The following is a 16,443-nucleotide window of genomic DNA, read 5'->3' as shown; positions in this document are numbered from 1 at the left end:
ACATGTGCATGTAAGAACAATACAACCATATGTAAACACATCCAATTGTAAGAACAATACAATTTTGTAAACACATCCCATGTGCATGTAAGAACAATACAACCATATGTAAACACATCCAATGTGCATGTAAGAACAATACAACCATATGTAAACACATCCAATGTTTAAGAACAATACAACCATATGTAAACACATCCCATGTGCATGTAAGAACAATACAACCATATGTAAACACATCCAATGTGCATGTAAGAACAATACAACCATATGTAAACACATCCCATGTGCATGTAAGAACAATACAACCATATGTAAACACATCCAAATGTGCATGTAAGAAAAATTTCACCAAGTTTATGTAAACACATCCAATGTGCATGTAAGAACAATACAACCATATGTAAACACATCCCATGTGCATGTAAGAACAATACAACCATAAATAAACACATCCCATGTGCATGTAAGAACAATACAACCATATGTAAACACATCCAATTGCATGTAAAGAACAATACAACCATATGTAAACACATCAAATGTGCATATAAGAACAATACACCATATGTAAACACAATGTGCATGTAAGAACAATACAACCATATGTAAACACATCCCATGTGCATGTAAGAACAATACAACCATATGTAAACACATCCAATGTGCATGTAAGAACAATACAACCATATGTAAACACATCCAATGTGCATGTAAGAACAATACAACCATATGTAAACACATCCAATGTGCATGTAAGAACAATACAACCATATGTAAACACATCCAATGTGCATGTAAGAACAATACAACCATATGTAAACACATCCAATGTGCATGTAAGAACAATACAACCATATGTAAACACATCCCATGTGGATGTAAGAACAATACAACCATATGTAAAACATCCATGCATGTAAGAACAATGTGCATGTAAAAGAACAATACAACAATATGTAAACACATCCAATGTGCATGTAAGAACAATACAACCATATGTAAACACATCCCATGTGCATGTAAGAACAATACAACCATATGTAAACACATCCAATGTGCATGTAAGAACAATACAACCATATGTAAACACATCCCATGTGCATGTAAGAACAATACAACCATATGTAAACACATCCAATGTGCATGTAAGAACAATACAACCATATGTAAACACATCCAATGTGCATGTAAGAACAATACAACCATATGTAAACACATCCCATGTGCATGTAAGAACAATACAACCATATGTAAACACATCCAATGTGCATGTAAGAACAATACAACCATATGTAAACACATCCCATGTGCATGTAAGAACAATACAACCATATGTAAACACATCCCATGTGCATGTAAGAACAATACAACCATATGTAAACACATCCAATGTGCATGTAAGAACAATACAACCATATGTAAACACATCCCATGTGCATGTAAGAACAATACAACCATATGTAAACACATCCAATGTGCATGTAAGAACAATACAACCATATGTAAACACATCCCATGTGCATGTAAGAACAATACAACCATATGTAAACACATCCAATGTGCATGTAAGAACAATACAACCATATGTAAACACATCCCATGTGCATGTAAGAACAATACAACCATATGTAAACACATCCCATGTGCATGTAAGAACAATACAACCATATGTAAACACATCCAATGTGCATGTAAGAACAATACAACCATATGTAAACACATCCCATGTGCATGTAAGAACAATACAACCATATGTAAACACATCCAATGTGCATGTAAGAACAATACAACCATATGTAAACACATCCCATGTGCATGTAAGAACAATACAACCATATGTAAACACATCCAATGTGCATGTAAGAACAATACAACCATATGTAAACACATCCCATGTGCATGTAAGAACCACACAACCATATGTAAACGCATCCAATGTGCATGTAAGAACAATACAACCATATGTAAACACATCCCATGTGCATGTAAGAACAATACAACCATATGTAAACTATGGTCCAATGAACAGCACTGATTGTATGTCCGTTCTCTCCTTCATAAATACATCCAGTGCTGCTGGCCTAACATCCTGTATGTTTGCATCTTTGTTCACTTGAGATTGAAATGTAAAAATGTCCACATATTTACTTTGCCCGGTTTAAGTAGTGATCTGCTAGGAGACAATGTGCCCGCTGGCACTGAACACTCTCTCTGATGGCACACTGGTTGCTGGGATCCACAAAATCTTCCTGGCAAGGTGAGGCAGCTCTGATGCAGGGCCCCTCCACCACACCAATGGATCCTCTTCTGCTGGAATGGGTGGCAGAGACAGGTAGACCTTGATCTCTTCTTTCACTCTGTATTCTGGGGTGGTTGGAATCTGACCCTCTTCACCTCTCTGCTGCCTTGTTGAGGTAATGTTTCTCAGCAACCCAGCCAGGCCTTTCCCCTCCGATGTCACTGTGGGGGTGTTGGTGGTGCACCTGCCTGCTTCAAGGCCTCCTGGACACAGCTGTCAGTGTTAACTTTTGCTGCCTCATCTAAAAAGCTCATTTTGCAGCGGGGGTCAATGAAACAAGCCATGTGCATGACTCTCTTTGCATCTGTTGTTAAGGCCTTCTCTCATTACCCTTTTCATTTCCTTGGTCAGGGATGGATCCATATCCTTCCCACCAGAACATCACGGGTGATGTGGTCTAGGACAGGCTTGATGACTGCCAGTGTTACTCGTGTCTCTGAGGCAAGTGCATGGCACTTGCTGGCACAGTTGCTCCATGACACTTATGTCGGCATCCTTGGGCATCAGATGCCATATTCCTCTTTCTCCGGCCAGGATCGCACAGGCTGGCTGCTGTTGGCTGAGGAAACGCTCAAGTCTGTGCAGTCGTGGCCAAATGTTTTGAGAATGGCACAAATATTAATTTTCACAACATCTGCTGCCTCAGTTTGTATGATGGAAATTGCATATACTCCAGAATGTTATGAAGAGTGATCAGATGAATTGCAATTAATTGCAAAGTCCCTCTTTGCCATGCAAATGAACTGAATCCCCAAAAAACATTTCCACTGCATTTCAGCCCTGTCACAAAAGGACCAGCTGACATGTCAGTGATTCTTTCGTTAACACAGGTGTGAGTGTTGACGAGGACAAGGCTGGAGATCACTCTGTCATGCTGATTGAGTTCGAATAACAGACTGAAAGCTTCAAAAGGAGGGTGGTGCTTGGAATCATTGTTCTTCCTCTGTCAATCATGGTTACCTGCAAGGAAACGCGTGCCGTCATCATTGCTTTGCACAAAAAAGGCTTCACAGGCAAGGATATTGCTGCCAGTAAGATTGCACCTAAATCAACCATTTATCGGCTCATCAAGTAGAGCGGTTCAATTGTTGTGAAGAAGGCTTCAGGGCGCCCAAGAAACTTCAGCAAGCGCCAGGACCGTCTCCTAAAGTTGATTCAGCTGCGGGATCGGGGCACCACCAGTACAGAGCTTGCTCAGGAATGGCAGCAGGCAGGTGTGAGTGCATCTGCAAGCACAGTGAGGCGAAGACTTTTGGAGGATGGCCTGGTGTCAAGAAGGGCAGCAAAGAAGCCACTTCTCTCCAGGAATAACATCAGGGACAGGCTGATATTCTGCAAAAGGTACATTGATTGGACTGCTGAGGACTGGGGTAAAGTCCTTTCCTCTGATGAATCCCCTTTCCGATTGTTTGGGGCATCCGGAAAAAAGCTTGTCCGGAGAAGACAAGGTGAGCGCTACCATCGGTCCTGAGTCATGCCAAAAGTAAAGCATCCTGAGACCATTCATGTGTGGGGTTGCTTCTCAGCCAAGGGAGTGGGCTCACTCACAATTTGCCTAAGAACACAGCCATGAATAAAGAATGGTACATCCTCTGAGAGCAACTTCTCCCAACCACTCAGGAACAGTTTGGTGATGAACAATGCCTTTTACAGCATAATGGAGCACCTTGCCATAAGGCAAAATTGATAACTGAGTGGCTCGGGAAACAAAACATCAATATTTTGGGTCCATGGCCAGGAGTCTCCCCAGACCTTAATTCCATTGAGAACTTGTGGTCAATCCTCAAGAGGCGGGTGGACAAACAAAAACCCACAAATTCTGACAAACTCCAAGCACTGATTATGCAAGAATGGGCTGCCATCAGTCAGGAAGTTAATTGACAGCATGCCAGGGCGATTTGCAGAGGTCTTGAAAAAGAAGGGTTAACACTGCAAATATTGACTCTTTGCATCAACTTCATGTAATTGTCAATAAAAGCCTTCAACACTTATGAAATGCTTGTAATTATACTTCAGTATTCCATAGTAACATCCGACAAAAATACCTAAAGACGCTGAAGCAGCAACCTGTGAAAATTCATATTCGTGTCATTTTCAAAATGTTTTGCTACGACTGTAGATCCCCCATCGGGTCGCAACATCATGGATCAGAGCCTTCTGTGGTATGTTGAGGGCAGCTTGCTTTTCTCTCAGTTCTCTCCTTCCAGCTCCATGAGAAGCCTTGGACCAGATGACGGCAGGCCTTGACTGCTGTGTCACCTCTCTGAATTTTCAGATCCTTTTGAGATGGCCAGGTTCAAATCATGGACAAAGCACCCAAGCCACAGATCTGGGAACTCTTCAAAAACCCTGGTCATGTTGTCTGTGGTTATGCAGACCAGGTCTTTCTTGTTGATCCCCCACTCTTCCAGCATATTCTCAAAAAACACTGTTGTGAGCTGAGTGATCTTCTGGGAAGAACTGTGTTTCCAGGCAGTTTGATTCCAGTTGCCAGTGTGGGGTGAGGTAATGGATAGTGAAGCTGACGTAGGGTTGAACCACCCCCAGCTTTCACTGGTCCAGAGGTCAGTAGTGGCAGCAAACCATTTGCCTTGAGCCAAACTTTATCCAACATCAGCTTGAACCTGGTTGTACAGGTTTGGGATTTCAGTCTTGGAAAATGTTTGATGGCACGTTGTAGTGAGGCACCGCAACCTTCATCAGCCTTAGAAAGCCAGGCCTCTCAACAATTTGTGGTCCTTCTGTGGCTCAGTTGGTAGAGCATGGCGCTTGTAACGCCAGGGTAGTGGGTTCGATTCCCGGGACCACCCATACGTAGAATGTATGCACACATGACTGTAAGTCGCTTTGGATAAAAGCGTCAGCTAAATGGCATATATTATTATATATATATATTGAAATGGCACCATGTCCTTTGCAATGTAATATGAAAGGGTTGCAGTGAGGTCTTGAGCATGTTTTGATGTGGGTGCATAAGCAGCCTGCCTTTTAAATGCTTACTGGAGTGTCTGTGTCACAACTGTATTATTATTGGTGTTACTTTATAATTATTATTATACACGTAGTCTATTTGCTGTGATGCATTTGTGTATATGTAATGACCCCATGCCCAATTGACATAAATACAAATGAGTCTTAAGAAGATAGTAATTGTAAAGAGCTCAACAATTGACATAAATACAAGAGTCTTTTATAGGAGTCTAGTGTTTCTCTTGTTGGAACACTTTTACAACCAAGTCGACAACTGCCGGATTTTAAATGAACAAAATATATGTTGGTTGGCTGACTAAACTACGTAACGTGTTATCGTGTGCAATGGGAGAATAGAGTCTGCAGAGACATACATCAGCAGAACAACTTGTAGAGTTTTTACAAGAGTAGGTAACACTGAAAGCTTCAGTTCACATTATTCACAAGCTGATAGCAAGTTAGACAGACAAACCATGACATTTTCCCCCATTCCGAAGTTCCCACATCATGCATTGAGCTAAAAGTTAACTTACCTTGCATTCGCTATAAAGTAGTGGGTGGTGGTCACGAAGATGACTCGAGATTTGAAGTGTTTCCCCCTTTCGCAGCAAATTTATTTGTATTTTTGTTGCATGTTCTGCAGACAGGGTGACCATCTTTGATTAAGTTTCCCTCTGGACTCTTGTAAAACCCAAAATATGACCACACTTTAGATTTGGTCCTCTTAGAAGGCTGAAAAATCTCCCGAGCGCTGCCACTGCCTTCCGCCATGTGTTCACACAAAACAAAACCCACGTTGCATGCTGCGCCTGTGTCAGACTGTTGCCAACTTTGGTTGTTGCTGGACATTATTTACCAGTAATCAAACACGGTTTTAATGATAATACAAATTTGAAACGGTAATTCTAACTGTCTGGAATTTTACCGTGGTTTATCGTGAAACCGGTAACCGTTTCATCCCTACCTACTATTAACATATTGCAAGAGTAGGCCTACAATGTGGATTGTAGATGGAGTGGAGAGTGCCAAAAGCTGCTGCAAAATGTTAGATAACATTTCTCTCGCTCACCTCTTCAATGTCAGATGATCATGGGCCATCTGCAGAGGACACTGTCTGGCATGTTTTAAAATCTTCATTTCCCCTTTTGTCCCAATCACCATTTTAATACAATGTGACTTGTTGACATAAGCTAATTTTTCAAGATCAGCTTTCAAAGGAATCTAGGAGGCCAGTATCAGAGTTCTATCAGAAAGATTTATGCTTACATTTACATTTAAGTCATTTAGCAGACGCTCTTATCCAGAGCGACTTACCAATTGGTGCATTCACCTTATGACATCCAGTGGAACAGTCACTTTACAATAGTGCATCTAAATCTTAAAAGGGGGGGTGGAAGGATTACTTATCCTATCCTAGGTATACCTTAAAGAGGTGGGGTTTCAGGTGTCTCCGGAAGGTGGTGATTGACTCCGCTGTCCTGGCGTCGTGAGGGAGTTTGTTCCACCATTGGGGGGCCAGAGCAGCGAACAGTTTTGACTGGGCTGAGCGGGAACTGTACTTCCTCAGTGGTAGGGAGGCGAGCAGGCCAGAGGTGGATGAACGCAGTGCCCTTGTTTGGGTGTAGGGCCTGATCAGAGCCTGGAGGTACTGAGGTGCCGTTCCCCTCACAGCTCCGTAGGCAAGCACCATGGTCTTGTAGCGGATGCGAGCTTCAACTGGAAGCCAGTGGAGAGAGCGGAGGAGCGGGGTGACGTGAGAGAACTTGGGAAGGTTGAACACCAGACGGGCTGCGGCGTTCTGGATGAGTTGTAGGGGTTTAATGGCACAGGCAGGGAGCCCAGCCAACAGCGAGTTGCAGTAATCCAGACGGGAGATGACAAGTGCCTGGATTAGGACCTGCGCCGCTTCCTGTGTGAGGCAGGGTCGTACTCTGCTTGTGAATAGCCCAAATTTAAACATATGGTAATAATGAGAGCGAGCGAGAGAACCAACAATTTCAAGATGGCATAATCAAATGGGAAGTTTAAACAAACCTTATACGTTCTGGCCTCCACCTGAACAAATCTTTAGGATAAACAAATTGTGTGCTGCTGGAAAATCCTTGCTAACCAAATGGACAATAATATAGGCTTAAACTAGGCTACTGTCAGTACAATTTGGAGTAAACGTTACTTTTCTAAACAGATGTATTATTGTGACAGTGTTTATTCATATCCCTGAATTGTGTAACGGCATTACATAAACCCCCATAGCAGCGCTTTCGATAAGCAGGAACAAAAATAATAACCTACACTTGGATAGGCTACAAAATAAACAAAATAAGGACAAAATGAACCAGAATAAATTACAGGTCAAATACGTTTAAGGAACACAACAGAATATTTTAGCCGAGGATACATTTATTTAGAATAAGACTCATCTGTGAATTCAGGCTTTGAAAATTAAAGTGCAATTTAGAACCGCTATTTTTATTTTCGTTATATATGAACTTACTTAAAGGTTTCTGCCAAGGAAAACGAGCATGTTCACCTTTTCTGTCACGGAGTGGGTTAACAATATTGCTTACTGAAGGCTTTTTGCACAGATGCAGAGGTATTTGCGGGCGACGTTGGCCAAGAGCGGAAAGCGACCCTCATTCGCCCTCCACAATACCAGTGTTTTTTAAATTAAATAAAACATTTAACTCTAGGCAAGTCAATTAAGAACAAATCCTTATTTACAATGACGGCCTACCCCGGCCAAACCTGGACAAAGCTGGGACAATTGTGCGCCGACCTATGGGACTCCCAATCACGTCCGGATATGATGTAGCCAGAATTCGAACCAGCTACTTCAGTGACGCCTCTTCCACTGAGATCCACTGGGTCATAATCTCCTCCGTTGACATTTTAGAGTAGGTAGGATGTGAGCTCTGCGGTGGCCCGCTGTTACGCACTGAGTGTAACTGTTTGCTTAGCTCTCCCAAGAAGTCTGCCCAGTCATGTCTTCTATGGTGAACATGTGCACTCGATCATGAAATTGTCTGAAGGCTTAGTGTTTGGTTCCAAATCACCATTCAAAGTTATTGGTATCACTTATCGCCATATGATTGGTTTATATTTATTTATTTGCACACAAGAAAATACAATATTGGTAAGATGATTACTCTACTCGGGTGGTTTTTGCATGACACAGGCTTAATTACAGATGTTTACCGCGTTTCCAGGCAACGCAACGATGCGCTCCCCCCATCGCCTGGTAAAAATAAATAAATTCATGATACAATCCTATGTCAACAATGTTTGGACAGGTTGATGAGAGCAAGTGTCATCCAGTCATCCAACCCTAGTGTCTTGAAGTGTGTGTTCTGTAGGTGTGTGCTCTTATGATCACGTGATGCTGCAGGGCATCTGTCTGGGTCAGGGTTTACATTAGGAGAATGTGGCACAAGACATTTGACCAGCAGCATTTACATTTACAGGACATTTCAGAAATTGACCAAACCCATTGGATTGGGTGCGTAGCCTGATTAGGGCGTCCACCCATGGTACTCAAAATGGCAGAAGTCACATTTGTAGTATGGTAATTCATCTTAACAGAACATGCAACTCGAGGATCTTCTTACCAAATTCCAATGCGCACTTTGAAGATGTTAGAATAACTGTCCATTTGACTTTTCCTCAGCCGAGTAACAAACATCACAATCACTAGCCTATGTCAATCTACGATCCTCCATAGTAGAAACGTTGACCTATTCTGTTACTCATCTTGTCAATCTGTGTGAGAAAGACATAGCCTGTTCCAAACACTCTGGGACAGTTGTGGGATGATGGATCCCAAAGTCATACAACCAGTATGTCTAGGCTTCATAAAAATATATTTAAGAAAGCTATGAGGCTGATGCAACCGATCAGAATGTTTAGCTTAAAATGTTGATAAACTATTATTTCTTTGCATTATAATCGCAGCAATGCGGCCAAGGCAGTAGGCTCCACGCAAATGTTCATTCCATAATGCAATTAGTGGGAAAACACAGTGCGGTTTCATGTGACAGAGATGAAAATAGCTGTTAGAAATGTGGGTTACTAATATGACTAGGATACAAGTTTGGCTACTGGACAAAGAAAGTTGATTTGAAAACCAATGGAACATGAGAGTGAGTCTTCTGGTTTCAATGGTATATGGAAGTCTTCATAAAATAATTTAGGATATTCTACTTTGAAGCAAGGTAAGACATGCCTCATAGTATAAAGTAAAATGTTCAGTTTTCAAATAACTATGTGTATGTTTTCAAAATGCATACTGCCTCCAGCTCATTGCTAAGTAGTGTGTGTGCGCTGAAGCCTGCCTACCATTGTCATTGCACTTGAATGGCGAATGGGAAGCGTGCTTCAATTACCAGTTGAGAAATAAAACAATAGTACTGCTGCTGCTGCTGTTACTTCTAGAGCCTGTGGATTACTATTACTTACTAGCTCTTTTTAATCATGGCCATTAACACGAGATTGAATTTAGAAATGTTGTGCAATGATTGGGATTATAAAAGCACTTTTCACTCCAGCAGCAACAAACAAGCTGTTTGAGGAGCTGGACAGATTTTCCTCTCAAATAAAGGCTCTGTATCTGTATACTGTGCGCATGTGATGATGAATTAGAAAAATACACACGCAGCAATTTAATGCCACAAAATGATGCAAATCAACCGAATAGACAAGCAGGACCAGTCAGATGTATTTCCATCAATCAATCGGCTAAAATGTGTTATTTTGCAATGGGATTCTTTTCTTCTCCCGGACGATTAGCTGGCGCCAATTTGTATTTTTCTCATTAATATTAAAAAATAATTGGAGACCAAATTAAAATATTTTTTTTGTATTTTTAATAGAACCTTTTATATTGAACTAGGCAAGTCAGTTAAGAATGATTATTTACAATGACGGCCTACAGTGGGTTACTGTAGTGGGTGAACTGCCTTGTTCAGGGGCAGAACAACAGATTTTTACCTTGTCAGCTCGAGGATTCCTGCCGCCCCAAAAGCCGGCCATTACCAGCTAACGGAAGCCCTGGTCTGTATATGCGTACATCTATACCTCCTAGTGTTTCAGGGGTGTGTGTGTTGTGTGCAGGGCCAGGGTGTGCTGTCGGACAAGCTGCGTAGTTTCAGCATGCAGGACCTGACTCTGATCAACGATGGGGAGGAGATGGGCCTGCACTCCTCTGACCCCCGCATGAGGAGAGATGCCTTGGATGACATGGCTACTGGAGCCAACACGCTGCCCCGCGCCAAGACCACACGGCAGAGTAGGTACCACGCACGGGTAAAAAATGGCTGCTGTACAGAACTAATCCTTAGCTCTTTGACTTCTCAAACACAGCAGAAAACCATTTATAAGGGTAACAGTAAGCTTCATAATGTGACCAGCGAAATGAACAACGCATTCTGCTTTATCTCCTAACGTATTGCATCAGCTGACTGCAGGTATTTACTTAAGTTACTACAAATATTCAAGAGAACTGCTCTCCCCTGTCAGATCAGTGGTCACAATGGAAGAAAACAGGACAGCCATTTTAGTCATGGCATTACGGTATGCTGACTTGTCTGTGTACTATGTGCCCATTGTCTAATAGCTCTTATTGGTACAGGATGGGGGAGAGAGGGGTCATGTGCTTTAAAGCACTGTAGGGTGCCAGGGAGGAAACTTTCCAGAGGTGGGGGGGATCATGTGATGTCAGTGGGGAGGAGTAGGGGGGGTCTTTGTCTGACTAAATAGCTCAGTATTTCTGTCTCTGTGAGGTTGGCAGTCTGACTACAGGGGGAAAAACTGAGGGAGGAAAGTAGAGAAAGGATGGAGAAAGGGAATAAATTGAGTTAAGGGGCACTGTGGGATGAAAGCCACGAAAGGGGAAAACTGGTGTAGCAGAGAGACAGACTGATAGTCAGTCTGAAAAAGAGACGGAACAGGAAATAAAACAAGGGAGACAGTCATGTGGTTAAAGAGCAGACTCCTGTTAGTAGCTGTAGGACTGGTGCCTGCTCCTTCACTCTTGTTCAACAACCCTGAGAGAATCTGTTGCATTTCCTTTATTCCTCACGTCCTCTCTCCTCACCTCCTCAGAACCATTGGATGAGAAGATCAGAGTTCACTCCCCTTTGACCTTCTCATCCAATAGGTTCTGAGAAAGAGGGTAAGGAGATGGGATGCGAGGAAGCATTTGAGTTTCCGCATGTGTCTGATAGGAGAACCTAGAAACCTGACCCACTAGTGGGAATGTGATTTCACTCATTATGACAGCCCACAATCCCTTTCCTTATGACAGCCCACAATCGCTTTCCTTATGACAGCCCACAATCGCTTTCCTTATGACAGCCCACAATCCCTCTCCTTATGACAGCCCACAATCCCTCTCCTTATGACAGCCCACAATCCCTCTCCTTATGACAGCCCACAATCCCTCTCCTTATGACAGCCCACAATCCCTCTCCTTATGACAGCCCACAATCCCTCTCCTTATGACAGCCCACAATCCCTCTCCTTATGACAGCCCACAATCCCTCTCCTTATGACAGCCCACAATCCCTCTCCTTATGACAGCCCACAATCCCTCTTCTCCTTATGACTGCCCACAATCCCTCTCCATTTTATGACAGCCCACAATCCCTCTCCTTATGACAGCCCACAATCCCTCTCCTTATGACAGCCCACAATCCCTCTCCTTATGACAGCCCACAATCCCTCTTCTCCTTATGACAGCCCACAATCCATTTTCCTTACGACAGCCCACAATCCATTTTCCTTACGACAGCCCACAATCCATTTTCCTTACGACAGCCCACAATCCATTTTCCTTACGACAGCCCACAATCCATTTTCCTTACGACAGCCCACAATCCATTTTCCTTACGACAGCCCACAATCCATTTTCCTTACGACAGCCCACAATCCATTTTCCTTACGACAGCCCACAATCCATTTTCCTTACGACAGCCCACAATCCCTTTTCCTTACGACAGCCCACAATCCCTTTTCCTTACGACAGCCCACAATCCCTTTTCCTTACGACAGCCCACAATCCCTTTTCATTACGACAGCCCACAATCCCTTTTCCTTACGACTGCCCACAATCCCTTTTCATTATGACTGCCCACAATCCCTTTTCCTTATGACTGCCCACAATCCCTTTTCCTTATGACTGCCCACAATCCCTTTTCCTTATGACTGCCCACAATCCCTTTTCCTTATGACTGCCCACAATCCCTTTTCATTATGACTGCCCACAATCCCTTTTCCTTATGACTGCCCACAATCCCTTTTCCTTATGACAGCCCACAATCCCTTTTCCTTATGACAGCCCACAATCCCTTTTCCTTATGACTGCCCACAATCCCTTTTCATTATGACAGCCCACAATCCCTTTTCCTTATGACAGCCCACAATCCCTTTTCATTATGACAGCCCACAATCCCTCTCATTCCAATCCCACAGCTCGTTCCTCATCTGCGGCTCCTCATCTCGATGAATCATCGCAGCACAGCTCGGACCAATCAGACACCAGGAGCATCACCACAGAGCATTCTGATGAGGACATTGTGGAAAAGGTCCCTGTGAAACGCACGGCCAGCGTCAAGGCAAACAAGAAACCCTCCACCGCCAAGACCGAGGTACGGGCACACATACACAGTCTTGTATAACTAACCTTGTAGGGACACAGGATTTTGAATGGGACTGAACTCTATTTTCCCTAACCCTATGTAAATGGCGCAGACAGAGAGGGCTACCTTGCTTCTAGTCCTAAGGAAACTTTGCAGTATTTTGTTTTTTTAATGTATTTATTACATTGTTAGCCCAGAAAATCTTAAGTGTTATTACATACAGCTGGGAAAAACTATTGGATATCAGAGCGACGTCAACTTACCAGCACTTTGACCAGGAATATGACTTTCCCGAAGCGGACCCTTCCTTCGCACCCCCTAGGGCATTTGAACTGATCCCAGAGGCCGACACAAAACAATGCCGCTGGAGAAGAGGGAGTCGGAGTCTCGTCAGACTTAGGAGGTGCACACACCACCCACCGCTTCCGAGTATATTACTCACTAATGCACAGTCCCTAGATAACAAAGTTGACGAGGTCAGGGCAAGGATTGCTTTTCAGAGAGACGTCAGGGATTGTATCAAACTCTGTTTCACGGAAACTTGTCTCTCTTGGGATATGCTTTTGGAATCGGTACAGCCACCTGGATTCTCAGTGTATTGCGCCCAACAGGAATAAACATCTCTCCTGGAAGGAGAAGGGCAGGGGGTGTATGTTTCATGATTAATGAGTCATGGTGTAATTGTAACAACATACAGGAACAGAAGTCCTTTTTGTTTACCTGACCTAGAATTCCTCACAATCAAATGCCGACTGTATTCTCCCAAGAGAATTATGTATATCTCCCAAGAGAATTATCTTTGGTAATTGTCACAGCCATGTATATAGTCGATACCACGACTGCCTTCAAGGACTTTATGCAAACTGACACCATATATCCTGAGGCTGCATTTATTGTAAGTGAGGGTTTTAACAAAGCAAATTTGAGGAAAAGGTTACCTAAATTCTATGAGCATATTGACTGTAGCACTCGCACTGGAAAAAATACGGGATCATTGTTACTCAAACTTCTGGGATGCGTACAAGGCCCTCCCCCACCCTACTTTCAGAAAATCTGACCACGATTCCATTTTGCTCCTCCCTTCCTATAGGCAGAAACTCAAACACTCATGCTAAGGACTATTCAATGCTGGTCTGACCAATCGGAATCCACGCTTCAAGATTGTTTTGCTCATGTTGACTGAGATATGTTCCGGGTAGCCTCTGAGAACAACATACACTGATAGGGTGACTGAGTTTATTAGGAAGTGTATAGGAAATGTTGTACCCACTGTGACTATTAAAACCTACCTTAACCAGAAACCGTGGATAGATGGTAGCATTCGTGTGAAACTGAAAGCACGAACCACCCCATTTAACCATGGCAAGGTGACGGGGGAAGAAAACAGAGTAGTCGTTTCCTCCGTAAGGCAATCGCAGGCAAAATGTCAATATCGAGACAAAGTGGAGTCGCAATTCAATGGCTCAGACATGAGGAGTATGTGGCAGGGTTTACAGACAATCACTGACTACAAAAGGAAAATAGCCACGTCGCGGACACAGACGTCTTGCTGCCAGACAAGCAAAAAACATTCTTTACCCACTTTCAGGATAACGCAGTACCACCAACGCGACCAGCTACCAAGTTCTCCTCTGGCCGACTTGAGTAAGACATTTAAACGTGTTAACCCTCGCAAGGCTGCCTGCCCAGATGGCATCCCTAGCCGGGTCCTCAGAGCATACTCAGACCAGCTGGCTGGAGTGTTTATGGACAAATTCAATCTCTCCCTGTCCCAGTCTGTTGTCCCCACATGCTTCAAAATGTCCACCATTGTTCCTGTACCCAAGAAAGTTATGGTAACTGAATTAAATTACCTTCGCCCTGTAGCACTCACCTCCGTCATCATGAGATGCTTTGAGAGTCAAGGATCATGTCACCTCCACCTGTCACCCTAGACCCACTTCAACTTGCTTACCGCCCCAATAGGTCCACAGACGATGCAATCGCCATCATACTGCACATTGCCCTATCCCACCTGTACAAGAGGAATACCTATGTAAACATGCTGTTCATTGACTACAGCTCAGTATTCTGCACCATAGTAACCTCCAAGCTCATCATCAAGCTTGAGGGCCTGGGTCTCAACCCCGCCCTGTACAACTGGGTCCTGGACTTCCTGACGGGCCACCCCCAGGTGGTGAAGGAAGGAAACAACATCTCCTCTTTGCTGATCCTCAACACTGGGACCCCACAAGGTTGCGTGCTCCGCTCCTTCCTATACTCCCTGTTTACCCATGACTGCATGACCATGCACGCCTCCAACTCAATTATCATGTTTGCAGACGACACAAAAGTACTAGGCTTGATTACCAACAATGACGAGACAGCCAACAGGGGGAGGGGAGGGCTCTAGGAGTGTGGTGTCAGGAAAATAACCTCACTCAACGTCAACAAAACAAAACAAAGGAGATGATTGTGGACTTCAGGAAACAGCAGAGGGAGCACCATCCTATCCACATTGACGGGACAGCAGTGGAGAAGGTGGAAAGTTTCTAAGTTCCTCAACGTACACGTCACGGACAAACTGAATGCAGAAGGACTGTTTAACAGTACATCGGACTGTTAAACAGCCATCACTAGCAGAGGCTGCTGCCTATATACAGAACACTAGTCACTTTAATGCCACTTTAACAATGTTTACATATCTTGTATTACTCATCTCATATGTATATAGTGTATTCTATACTATCAGTTGCATCGTAGCCGATGCCGCTCTGACATTACTCATCCATATATTTATACGTTCTTATTCCTTTACTTAGATGGTTGTATTAGGTATTTGTTGTGGAATTGTTAGATATTGCTACATTGTCGGAACTAGAAGCACAAGCATTTTGCTACACTCACAATAACGTCTGCTGACCATGTGTACGTGACCAATAAAATACCATAACCCAACCTTAGCCCCAAAACCTAAACCTACCCTAAACCTAGCTCCTAAACCTAATTCTAACCTTAACCCTAAACTCCCTAGAAATAGCATTTGACCTTGTGGGGACTTAGAAAATGTCCCCAGTTGCTCAAATGTTTTGTTTGTTCATTATTCCTGTGGGGACTTTTGGTCTTCACAAGTATATTTAAACACATACACACACAATGGAGTTGGACTAGGGCTAATGCTTTCTGATAGGAGAGTGACTGCTACTTCTACGCTAAGGAGGTGAGTCAGAATATATATCATTTTAAGTGCACAGAGTGTGTGTGCCAGTATTGTGTGAATGTGTATAATATTTACATCAAAAAAGGAGAAGCTCACACACCACTCTGTCTAGGAGTAACAACACTAACTCACGGTAGAAGAGGAAGGTAATGCAGTCTCATCCCCCTCTAACTACTACTGTGTCTAAATATGCAGGGTGGATGGGTGCAAGTCACACACCCACAGTTTGACTGTATAATCCTCCTCCAATAGAAATACTGTAATATATTATCTCATATGAATATCCGCTCCTCACTCTCGCCTTCTCCAGCAGCTGTGTAGAAGCTGTGCTGTACACCATT

The 16,443-nt window shown here is 43.3% G+C and overlaps 1 protein-coding gene across 6 annotated transcripts in view; it reads left to right on the top strand.

The window, feature by feature from the left end:
• The window catches only part of LOC118363357 (receptor expression-enhancing protein 2-like), a 76,985-nt gene that overhangs the window by 18,377 nt on the left and 42,165 nt on the right, over positions 1-16,443 (top strand). For all 6 annotated transcript variants that reach the window (XR_008087433.1, XR_008087434.1, XM_052488097.1 and 3 more), the window contains exons 6-7: positions 10,379-10,553; positions 12,737-12,912. Coding sequence is in view for 4 of the 6 variants with exons in the window: in XM_052488097.1 (XP_052344057.1) it covers positions 10,379-10,553; positions 12,737-12,912 (351 nt within the window). In the remaining 2 variants the exon portion in view is untranslated. The remainder of the gene's footprint in view (positions 1-10,378; positions 10,554-12,736; positions 12,913-16,443) is intronic.

This window comes from Oncorhynchus keta, chromosome 30, assembly GCF_023373465.1.
Source record: "Oncorhynchus keta strain PuntledgeMale-10-30-2019 chromosome 30, Oket_V2, whole genome shotgun sequence".
In the NCBI taxonomy this organism is placed as follows: domain Eukaryota; kingdom Metazoa; phylum Chordata; class Actinopteri; order Salmoniformes; family Salmonidae; genus Oncorhynchus; species Oncorhynchus keta.
This window is presented reverse-complemented; position numbering and strand designations above follow the sequence as displayed.